The 12,406-nt window shown below is 40.4% G+C and overlaps 1 protein-coding gene across 5 annotated transcripts in view; it reads right to left on the bottom strand.

The window, feature by feature from the left end:
• The window catches only part of SMS (spermine synthase), a 54,647-nt gene that overhangs the window by 14,290 nt on the left and 27,951 nt on the right, over positions 1 to 12,406 (bottom strand). For all 5 annotated transcript variants that reach the window (XM_035711930.2, XM_025438525.2, XM_025438554.1 and 2 more), the window contains exons 3-7: positions 11,633 to 11,723; positions 11,040 to 11,104; positions 6,657 to 6,832; positions 5,501 to 5,655; positions 4,075 to 4,164 (exon numbers count right to left, since the gene is read on the bottom strand). In XM_035711930.2, coding sequence (XP_035567823.1) covers positions 4,075 to 4,164; positions 5,501 to 5,655; positions 6,657 to 6,832; positions 11,040 to 11,104; positions 11,633 to 11,723 — 577 coding nt within the window. The remainder of the gene's footprint in view (positions 1 to 4,074; positions 4,165 to 5,500; positions 5,656 to 6,656; positions 6,833 to 11,039; positions 11,105 to 11,632; positions 11,724 to 12,406) is intronic.

Genomic DNA, 12,406 nt, shown 5'->3' with positions numbered 1-12,406 from the left:
AATCGTTGAATCACTATATTATACATCTGAAACTAATATAATACTCGTTAACTACTCTAGAATTAAAATTACAAATTAAAAAAAAATTGATTATTCTGAATAGGCTCTCCAGCCCACTCTCTACCTCCAATTTCTATTCAAACTTTTTTGCATTTAACATAGCTTAAAAAATTTTTTTTGATTGCCCAATCACTTTACCAAATTCTCATTAACTCAACTAATTTTCTAGATGAGTTTCCTAGATTTTCAAAGCACTCATATCATCTGCAAATAATGATTCTTTCTATATTTATACTGTTTTCATTCTCCTACCTTACTGCATTAGCTAATACCTCAAAAACAATGTTGATGGACGCCTGGGTGGCTCAGCAGTTGAGGGTCTGCCTTCGGCTCAGGACGTGATCCCGGAGTTCTGGGATCAAGTCCCACATCGGGCTCCCTGCATGGAGCCTGCTTCTCCCTCTGCCTATGTCTCTGCCTCTCCCTCTCAGTGTCTCTCATGAATAAATAAATAAAATCTTAAAAAAACAATGTTGAATAAAGGTAACAATAAGCATCTTCACTTTACTTCCAGTTTTACTGGAAATGCCTTCTGTATCTCACCATTTTACATTAACATTAAATTTGATAGTTTGTTATGTTTGGGTAGTCTCCCTTCTATTGCAGTTTTATCTTTATTAAGATAAAAGACTTTATTAAGAATGACTGCTAAATATCCCCCAAATGCTTTGTCATCTGTTAATATTTTAAAATAATTCATTTAATAATGAATCATGTTGACAGGTTTCTTAAGATTCCCATTTTTATGTTTCTGAACTAAATCTTTCTTGGGCCTAATGGAGTTATTTTAAATGAACCGCTAGATTTAATTTACTCTTTTACTTGAAAATCTTATACACTCCTCAAAACCAATCTTTAGGTTTCCTTTTTGTACTACCTTAAGGATTTTAGCATGAAGGTTACTCCACCATTATAAAAGGAATGGGGAGCGTTTTGGAACATTTCCTATTTTCTAAAAATGATTAACAGGGGACGGCTGCGTGGTCAGCAGTTGAGCGTCTGCCTTCACGCCCAGGGTGTGATCCTGGAGTCCAAGGATCCAGCCCCACATTGGGCTTCCTGCATGGAGCCTGCTTCTCTCTCTGCCTACGTCTCTGCCTCTCTCTCTCTCTCTCTCTGTGTGTCCCTTATGAATAAAAAATAAATCTTTAAAAAAAATTTTTAATTAAAAAAATAAAAATAAAAGATGACTAATGGAGTAATTATGTGTTTTCCAAATAATAAACATTTGCAAAGGGGCACCTGGGTGGCTCAGCAGTTGAGCCTTTGGCTCAGGTGGGGTCCTGGGATCAAGTCCCACATCGGGCTCCCCACGTGGAGCCTGCTTCTCCCTCTGCCTATGTCTCTCTCATGAATAATTAAATTTAAAAAAATAAAAATAAACATTTACAAAGAGCTGGTGTATTTTTAATGGTAGTATTTTAATGGCTAAGGGGCTTGCCTATTATTATCCCCAGACTAGCAACCCCCAACCTCAGAAGAATTTTCCAGGCTTCCCTTAATGGTTGTTCTAATCCAGCAAGAAGACAGGAGGGGTAGGCAGGTGCATTCAGGCATCCAACTTCCTCAAAAGCAGAACCACTTCAAATAAAATACTACTTTTCCATTTCCTGGAATGTCCAATTGTCAAAGTCACCACCTGCCTTTGGTGCTCTGCTTTCAGACAGACTTGCAAGTCAAGAGTTGTCTTCTAAAGCCATTAGTAAATCATCCCACATACATTCAGCCTCTAATTATAACAACCTACAACTCCACCTTACTGCAGGTTTGGGTTTGTGGTTCTATTTATGCTTAAATTGTTTTTCTGAATTCATACAAGGGAGTTAACAGAAGGAGCCAGGGAGACAGGAATCTTACTGAATTACTCTTCTAAAGTTACCCTACAACCTTGAATAAATGTCTTTTAAACTCTGTTAAGTTTCATCTTCTTTAGCTATAACATAGAAACAATAGCCACTTGGTACAGGTTTGAGGATGACAGGTTAAAACACCTTAGGCAGAGAGTCTGGCTAACAATGCAAACATTATTTGACAACAATGGTAACTTTTAGCTCCATGTTAAACAAATCTGTCATGCTCTGATTAACTTAACCCTCTGTCCCTTCTTAAAACTCTCAAACAGTACATGTGAAATATATACACACATATATATATGTATGTGTGTATATATATGTATGTGTGTATATATATATATATCCTCCTTTCCCTTTTGCCCACAAAACAATCACACCTACATTGCAATATAGAAAGAATTCTCTCTGCTTAAAAAATTAACTTGTATGCACCACGAGATCAAATTTGGATGCAAATACATTAGGCAAGATGGGGTAGGGTTAAGCAATTTACAGATCAATAAATTAAGGCACTCGTCTAAACGGTTTATAAATCTGAAGACAGGGGATCCCTGGGTGGCTCAGCAGTTTGGCGCCTGCCTTCAGCCCAGGGCGTGATCCTGGAGTCCCGGGATCGAGTCCCCACATCAGGCTCCCTGCATGGAGCCTGCTTTTCCCTCTGCCTGTGTCCCTTCCCTGCCTCTCTCTCTCTCTCTCTCTCTCTCTCTGTGTGTGTCTCTCATGAATAAATGAATAAATTTTTTTTTAAAAAATTTAAAAAAATAAATCTGGAGACAGATACCTTTTTTTTGAGACATTTAAGATCCTGTTCAAATAAAATGTATGTTATATTGCTCTAATTAGTATAGATATGAGCACCGAACACATGCATGCTCAAAATACAATACAAAACGTATCCTACAAACTAGTAATTGATCAACTTGCAAGTACAGTACAATTTAGGAGAGAAACTAATTTGCTCAGCAAGAAGCAACTGTTCAGACATTCATAGAACTCACACAAAGAGTCTGAAGTGCAGCAGAATATGCCACCTCAAAATATGGCACTTTGGTATATTGATTATTTTGAGCTGTGGGCACTTGAAAAACAACAAATGCAAAAAGCAGATTTCTCTGGATTCTCCCTTTAATCTGCCTAAACATAGATCCTCCGAAATAAAACTGAATTGGGGGAGATCCCCTCTCTAGGGGATTCTACAAGGGAAGGTTGACCTTTATTTATCACGGGACAGGAGATGGATACCACCATCCAGACAAACTTAGTCACAAATATTGTACCTACCCCATCCAGTCTTGCAAGGGCCCATTATCTTTCCTACAAGTCACTCACTCCCCAAGGCACCTTGACCCCTTTCCCTATTTAGATGATATTTAAACCTAAATTCTAAAGCTACCTCTGAGTTACTCAGCTCTGGGTCTCTCCCAAGTATACGCGATGTATATACGTCAATCAACTTCTGCTTTTGTTACTCTTTTATTATAGGAGTCTCAGCAAAGAACTAGAAGAGCAGAAGGTAAGGGTGCTGATAATACGGAGTCCATCACTGCCCCTCTTATCTTGGAACTACATGTTCCAACACCTTGGAGATTAATATCCGTACCTCAGAAATGCCTGCCAAGGAAGGCTGGGATGGGTTTTGGCTTCCCATGAATCTCTTAGAGGTAACAGCCTTTCCCCTTCCTGATGCACAGGTGGTGCCATAAAATCTAATTAAAGATTAGCTTGATTAAAGGTCAATTAGGTGCATGCCTACCCTCTGAGGTACATGGGAACTGTATGATCTCACTACCATGCCCTTTCTTTTTTTTGTATTTTTTTTTTATTGGTTCCATGCCCTTTCTTCCTGTCCTTTCGCTCCATAAAATCTGTGGGCTATAGTCTGGACTTTGCAGAGAATAACTACACAGCTGCCATGGATCATTCTCTGCCCAATCCTGTCAGTCAGTGTCCCTGAATAAAACTCTGTGTAAACCTATAGAATGGCCTACTTTGATTTAGGGTCACAAAGTACCTTCTCAGTTTGGGGGGGGGTAAATTTCCTTCCCTGGAAGAGGATTTACCTTCTTAACCAATTATACTTAAAGCTGTTTAGGAAGGTATAATTCAAGTCAATAACATATTATTAGTTGACTTAAAAATGTTATCTAGAAAACATAATTACCTGATAGCAGTCTCCTTTAAGATTGTCTAAGACGTCGCCACATGTTTTCCGCATGTATTTCTTACATCCATCAATCACCATTTGGTCGATGTTCAAACAAGTCAAGGAGAAATTTATCCTGAATTTGGATCTACTAAAGAATTCTGAAATAATATTTTAAAGAAAAAGTAAGGGCACCGGGGTGGCTTAGTCGGTTAAGCGTCCAACTCTTGATTTCAACTCAGGTCATGATCTCAGTGTTGTGAGATCATCCCCTGTATTCGGCTCGGCATGCAGTCTGCCTGAGATTCTCTCTCTGCCTCTCCCTATGCGCACACTCTCAAATAAATAAATAAATAAATAAATTTTTAAAAAGATTTTATTTATTCATGAAAGACACAGAGAGAGAGGCAGAGACACAGGCAGAGGGAGAAGCAGGCTCCATGCGGGGAGCCCGATGTGGGACTCGATCCTGGGACTCCAGGATCATGCCCCGGGTCAAAGGCAGGTGCTAAACCACTGAGCCACCCAGGAATCCCCAATAAATAAAATCTTAATAAAGTAAAATCAAATCTTAAAAAAAATAAAGGTAAGACAAACAAGGTTTACAACACTAATGTAGATATCAGATTTACTACAAAAAAAAAAGAAGAATGAGACCATGATTTCATTTTTATACCAAGGTCACTCAAAAAGAACTAAATTTTCTCTTCTCGTGAAGACCTTTCAGAAAGTGCTAAGCAGTAGACACAAAACCAAGGTTGCTTTCTCTTTTTCTCAACTACATCATCTCTGCTGCTTTGTTTGTAGCCACATAAAAAGCCTATTGGTTAGCCAAACTGTGGAAGGAGCCTCAGTGTCCATCGAAAGATGAATGGATAAAGAAGACGTGGTCTATGTATACAATGGAATATTAATTACTCAGCCATTAGAAACAACAAATACCCACCATTGGCTTCGAGGTGGATGGAACTGGAGGGTATTATGCTGAGTGAAAGAAGTCAATAGGAGAAGGACAAACATTATATGGTCTCATTCATTTGGGGAATATAAAAATTAGTGAAAGGGAATAAAGGGAAAGGAGAGAAAATGAGTGAAAATATCAGTGTGGGTGACAAAACACGAGAGACACCTAACTCTGGGAAATGAACAAGGGGTAGTGGAAGGGGAGGTGGGGGGGGGGGTTGGGGGGGTTGGGGTGACTGGGTGACGGGCACTGAGGAAGGCACTTGGTGGGATGAGCACTGGGTGTTATGCTAAATGTTGGCAAATTGAACTCCATTAAAAATTTTTTTTAATTTTTAAAAAGGCTATTGGTACTAAATGGAAATGTTTGTTCAAGGCAGTATTTATAACGCATTTGCCTCATAACAGTAACTGGAGTCTTAAGACAAAGAAGGAGGAAGAAAACGTAAGAACCCAATTGAACTTGATCTCCAAAGGATATCTCTACCATAGTGACCATCTTTGGTTTCAGTTTGACTATTTCACATAATATGCCCCCATCTCCACCCCCGAGAATCAGTACATCTTTGCCACTGTAATCTTCTTTTCCACTGCCCATGATGGCCTGGGTATATGCCAAATCACTCTCCGCCAGATCTAGGGAGGAAAAACAGGTACAAAATGGTTATTCTACCCAAACCCACACTGTAACTGGACTCATCACACTAGAAAGTGCTGGAATCTAGTCTAAAAGGCAATTTTTTTTTTCATTTTCAATCTTCAAAAACTGTAACCATGTGCAGAAGAGGTACTTTTTTCTTTTTTGATTGTGGACTTTTCATCAACCCTACTCATCTGACACCCAATACAATATATTACATACAGATACCTTGGTCGGTAGGGGAAAAAAATTCAGTCTTGAGAATGTTCTGATATGCTAATTAAAAACAATTACTTCTTTTATTACATGAAATATGACATCTAAGAGTTGTTCCAAATAATAAGAGAGGAGAAAGTTAACCAGGGTTTAGGGGAAACAAAACTGGTCAGGAGTTGCTAATTGTTAGCACTCAATAGCGAGGACACATGGGTTCATCATACTATTTTGTCTACTTAGGTTTGAAATTTTCTGTAACAAAAAAGATTAAAAAAATAAGCAATCATATTTTCTTTATATACGTATAATCTAAATACTCAACACTAAGAATACTAAGAAAAAGGAATTATTAAGACAAAGTTTTCATGATTCTGCTATAAAACATCAAAGCCTGGGGCGTCTGGGTGGCTTAGTTGATTACATATTCGGTTAGCTCAGGTCATGATCTCAGGGTCGTAGGTCAGAGCCCCAGGTTCAGGTCCAGCTCTGCCCTGAGCAGTGTCTGCTTCCTCTGTCCCTCTGCCCTTCCCCTTGCTCATGCATTCTCTATCTTTCAAATAAATAAAATAAAATCTTTTAAAAGTCAAATAACAAAAGAAAACATGAAAGCCCAGATAATCCACAGGTTAATAGGACATAAATATTCCTTTCAAAAAAACAGCACTGCCAAGGACAAACTAGGACAAATCCATAATGGTGGTATTTGTCAGGAAAGCACCACAATCTAAATAAAAAACACTGTCACTTTGCCATGTGTTTGGGGTAGGGATGGAATACTTACTAACATCCCCACTAAGGATGAGAATATTTCCAAACTGCTTCGAGTGTAGAATTTTAATGTTCTGATAAGGTGAATCTTCATCATACACCACTTCATCTATGTCATACTCAACCAGGCGACCATCAGCAGTGGGCCAGTATCTGTCGATGGCCCCTCCTCGAACTATGGGTGGTAATCTGGAAAAAGGGAAAACAAGAATGAGCCTTACAGAGGAACACTGCTAATGGTAATGCTGCCTTGAAAGTGAACCTGGAGGCGGCTCAGTTGGTTAAACGTCTGCCTTTGGCTCAGGTCATGATCTCAGGTCCTGGGATCAAGCCCCGTGTTGGGCTCTCTGCTCCATGGGGAGGCCTGCTTCTTCCCCACCCCACTCCCACTGCTTGTGCTCTCTCTCAAATTAATAAAATCTTTTTTAAAAAAAAGTGAATCTGGAGGGGCGCCTGGCTGGGTTAGTCGTCAAGACCATTCATCCCTTGATCTCAGGGTTGGGAGTTCAAGCCCCGGGTTGGATGTACTACTTTAAGAAAAAAAAAAAAAAAAAGCAAACCAGGAAGGAGTGTACCAAAGCAGGTCACATGACCTCAGGCCAATTCCTGAATAGTATACAAATCTGAAGCTTGAGCTTTCAAGCTCTTTAAAATCTTTAAAAAAAAAAGATTTTATGTATTTCAGAGAGAGAGCGTGTGCGCGCACAAGCATGAGCAGGGGGAAGGGCAGAGGGAGAAGCAGACTCCCCACTGAGCAGGGAGCCCAACACGGAGCTCGACCCCAGGATCACGGGACCACGACCCAACCCAAGCTGAAGGCAGAAGCCAAACCAACCAAGCCACTCAAGGACCCCAGCAGGAATCTCTTAAGACTGCCTACACAGCGACACTGCCACTACCACATTCGTGCAAGCGCACATGGATGTAATACCATCATCTGGTACAGAATCCATATTCAAATACCCCCACAACTGTCCCAATCATGTCATTTATAGCTGTTCTGCTTTTGAATGAAGGATCATATGCTGTATTTTGTTTTCCTTTCTAACCCTCATTTCATCTAGTAGGTTTATCGCCCTATGTGTTTCAATACATCTCAGGAAGTCCAGACCAGGTATTCCGCAGAAAATCCCTAAGGTGGATTTGCCTGAAGATCTCTTCATTAAAGTCAGGTTGGCATATATTTACACAAGCATCACCATCAGGGCCAGAAGATGTGTGCATGTCCTATTATTAGAGATGCTAACTAAATGTGACCACTTGGTTAAAGTGGATGGCATCAGATCCCTCCATTTGCAAAGGTACATTTTCTCCCTTTGAAATTACTAAGCAGGCTGCCGAATGAAGGGTCTGATCTCCCAATAAACCTCCAGTAGTGGCTTTGGCATCTAGACGATTCTTGCCTGAATCAATTATTACTAGAAGGGGACTGCAAAGTGATGATTTTCCCACTCCCTTCTTTTGTAAATGCTCAGTATTTCAGACGTGAATGTATTAGAAACTACCAGCAGAGGACACTAAATGACAATGAAAACCAGACCCAGAAAAGGGGGTTGGCAAATCTAACAGGAACACAAAATGAGAACTCGCTGCATACAGAACACAACTGCATCCAAGTCACGTGTTCTCAAACACGGTGGTGTTCAACAGTAAAACAACTGTATGCTGAGATCTGCTACCTCGGACTTGCTGTAGTGAGGAGTCTGCCCTCCCACTCACCTGTTTCCGGGAATACAGTCTGAACCTGCCCTACTGAAGCTTCCTCTGAGCTAACACTATTAACTATAAAGAACACTAAGATCAGGGGTGCCTGGGTGGCTCAGTCGGTTGAGTATCTGACTCTTGATTTCAGCTCAGGACATGATCTCAGGGTCATGGGATAGAGCCCCGACTCTCACTGGGTGTGGAGTCTGCTGGAGATTCTCTCTCCCTCTGCCACTGTCCCTCCCGATACTTGCACTTGCAAGCACACTCTCAATAAATAATCTATTAAGAAGAAAAAAGGACACTGAGATTTACAAAGCAAATTTCCATGAACTCTCATTCAATCCTAACAACTCCTGATTTAACCACTTTTCAAGTGAACAAATACAGCTGCTGGAATGTTCACAGACCAGAGGTTTGTTTTGTAAAACGTAGAGCTCCAAACAGGCAATACCAACCACCTCCTCCACCATCAGCAGCAAACAGAACTTGGGAGAGGCCTCTTCTGCCCCTGGCTGATGGTTGGCGGGTGGAGGGAGGTGGGAGAGTAAACCACTTGTGACATTAGATGAAGGTGACAAGTATCAAGTCATGGGTTTTGGGATGCCTGGGTGGCTCAGTGGTTTAGCGCCTGCCTTCGGCCCAGGGTGTGATCCTGGAGACCCGGGATCGAGTTTCCCATTGGGCTCCCTGCATGGAGCCTACTTCTCCCACTGCCTATGTCTCTGCCTCTCTCTCTGTGTATCTCATGAATAACTAAAATAAATATATCTTTAAAAAAAAAGTCATGGGTTTTCAGGGGAGGAAACCCATCCTCCAGTTGACACTCAGCCAGCTAGACACAATTACTAACTATGCACAAACTCAATGAAAATAAATATCCATTTTCAACTGTGTCACCAAGTGCTAAAGATCTCTTTCTTTGATTGCAACACAATGGTTTATAATTTTATTTCTTTTTTTTTAAGATTTCATTTTTAAGTAATCTCTACACCCAACATGGGGCTCAAATTCAGGACCCTGAGATCAAGAGTCGCATACCACAGTGACTGAGCCACCCAGGCAGCTCACAGCACAGTGGTTTTTATTTTTATTTTTATTTTTTTTTTATTTTTTTTTTTTTGCACAGTGGTTTTTAAAGACTGGCCAAGAAACAAGGATCTCTAACGGGTTGAGGAAGCCATTGATCTTGATGAAGTACTCCTCCTCGCATGAAGTGCATCTCCTTGTCATGGGCTATAGGAGATACTCTGGAGCCCTGCACAACTCTGGCTTCAACGTTCACTGCTAAAAATCAAAAATGACTCAGAAAGTCAGAATACATCCTGGGTCTCACATACACTGCGTCAACTGTGACATCTCCCTCACCCCCAAACCTCAACAAAACTTAATGGATGTAAGCTTATTCTCCTGGTTTCTTTCTTTTGAAAAATAGAATACAAAAATAAACTTTCTAATACTGAAAATTCAGATTTAACTCACCAGCCACAGGGGAATACTAATTTCAGATAATGTTATAAGTTACTGTTAATGATAAAATTTCTAAACAGGTCATTCTTCAGACAGAAAAATGGCACCATCCTTGTCCTTTTGAGGCCAAACCAAAAAGCCTGCCATCGAGTATTCCCAATAACTTCTTGACTCCCTCTACCCTAATTTTATGAAAAGATGTAAGAACAGGGACATTGCAAAAGCAAGGTCTGTATTTTGAACTGAAAATCTGAAGCTTAACTGCACTCTCACTTATAAAACTCCTATTGCAAAAACAAAGACTTCGGGATCCCTGGGTGGCTCAGCGGTTTAGCGCCTGCCTTCCGCCCAGGGTGTGATCCTGGGGTCCTGGATCGAGTCCCACATCAGGCTCCCTACGTGGAGCCTGCTTCTCCCTCTGCCTATGTCTCTGCCTCTCTCACTCTCTGTGTCTCTCATGAATAAATAAATAAAATCTTAAAAAAAAAAACAAAGACTTCTCATGAATCCTGAAATCTATAAATGCTTTCCATCTATTTACTTACTCCTAGAAGTAGCCCCAATAAAAAGCAAGACCAAGAAAAATCAGAGGCATTTTATCTATCATCGAGTTAACACATTTCAGAACACAGCAGGAATTCAAGTTGGTGCATAGATGAAAAACTGCAAGCACGGAAAGATGACAAGTCCAGAAAAGTGTGTGGGTGTAGACATGTTTTTAAGGACAGGGAAGAGGGAAATTTTAGAGCTGAGGAAATGCATACTGAAGTTAGGTGGGGTAAACAAATCTAGGTGCTCCGACAGATTCCAACAAAGCAGGTAAGTTGTACACTGTTAGGTTCGTTTACCAGCAGTTTGCTGCTTTCTACCCTACCAGAGATTAACCAACCTTCTAGTTCTCTTACATCAGTCCTGGAGCTTTCCTATGGGCTGATGAAACTACGCATACTGAGCTATTAAGTCCTTCACATCCTAGGTCTTGCCAAAACAAATTCTATCTTCTAGAAAGTGTCAACGACGTAAATCTGTATTCTGGTTGCTTCCCTCAGTGATGGCTCATAGTGTGTGTTCATACATTTTGGTCTTGTTTGAGTGTGAGGCACCCATTAGCTCAGTCAGTCTACCATGTTGCTGGAAGCGGACGCTACTCCGGGAAAACGCCACCATTCCAATTATTTTACCAGTGAAATAAATATGAAAGGACATTGAGGAGTGGACTTACCGCTTCACCCGCCCAGTACTGTCCTGACTCAATTCTTTCATTCTTTCTTCTACTTTGTTCAAAAGCTACAATTAAAAGAAAAGAAGTCAAGGGCTTATAGAATAAGCGGAGTGGAACAGCTAAATTTCCAGAAGGCTCAAGCCACTGTGACAGAGCTGTGTGATACTCCCGTCCTCCTGCATTCCTACAGCAGCCTCCAAGCCTGGCTCAGTTCCACACCCACACCAACTAGCCCACATGGCGCTGACCTAGCCTTAGTGTAAGTCACCAGCAAGATAATGGGGACAAGAGAGAACCTAAGGATAATGCAGATATCACATCCTGCTTAAAGGTTTACATTCCATCCAATGGAAAGTAAAATTACTCAGTATTCAAGCAGTCGAGGGAATGATGGCAAGCCAGGTTCCTAACAATTGAGGAACCACTGTTTTTCTTCTAAAATCACTTATCTGTTGGGAGGAAAGTTTAAAGTTAGCTGGGAGATCAGCAATTAAGCAAAATCATTTTATCATTAAAAATATGAGACTTGATGATCCTCAAATACTTATAATTACAAGTAAATAAAAATTAGATAAATAAAAGTGAAAACCAACACTGTCAACTTCTTGGCCTTGCGAATCACCATCATAACTCTGAAGATCCAACAACACCAATCCATGTGGGTAAATTCTCAAATTGGCAAAGCTACAAAGGAAAGCATAATTTCAAGGTTAGGAACTGTATCATGGCGTTCAAAAGAAAAGACACCAATCCACCCAATTAAAAGGAAAGACCATTGTTCTTTTTGTCCCTAAGTTACAAAGTTAACCCTTTTGCTTTCTTAGGAGAACCTCTTAGGGGTGAGGGAGTCACCAATCATTTAGGGAAGATTTATACAGTCACCTTATGCTAATGTTTTCATACATAACAGGTTCTTGGGCCCAGAAAGTGATTTAGCAGCAAGTTCTGTGAACCTGATTTTTTCAAATGTATATATATATTTTATATATATATATATATATATATATATATATATAAATTTTTAAGTAAACTCCACTCCAAGTCACACCCCTGAAATCAAGAGTCACATACTCTACCGAATGAGCCAGCCAGGTGTCCCTATGAACCTCAGTTTTAAGAATATTCCCTGGCACGTGATCCGGCCAGGTTTAGTAACCACGGCCTTAAAGTGAAGAGAGGGTAAGAAGCACAAACTAGGTACTCCCAATTAACCTTCAGAGAGTTCAAACTAGAGCCGTGGTTTTCTGACTGCAAGCAGGTAGTGGTTAAACTGATTTAGCTTGGGGACTGCAAACCAGATCCAGCCTGCAAGACATTTTTTTGTAAAGCCTGCAGACTAAGAATGGTTTTTACATTTTTTTAAAGAT

The sequence above is a fragment of the Canis lupus genome, chromosome X, assembly GCF_003254725.2.
Source record: "Canis lupus dingo isolate Sandy chromosome X, ASM325472v2, whole genome shotgun sequence".
Classification (NCBI taxonomy): Eukaryota; Metazoa; Chordata; class Mammalia; order Carnivora; family Canidae; genus Canis; species Canis lupus.
Note: the sequence above shows the minus strand (reverse complement) of the source record. Positions and strands in the feature narration are given on the sequence as shown.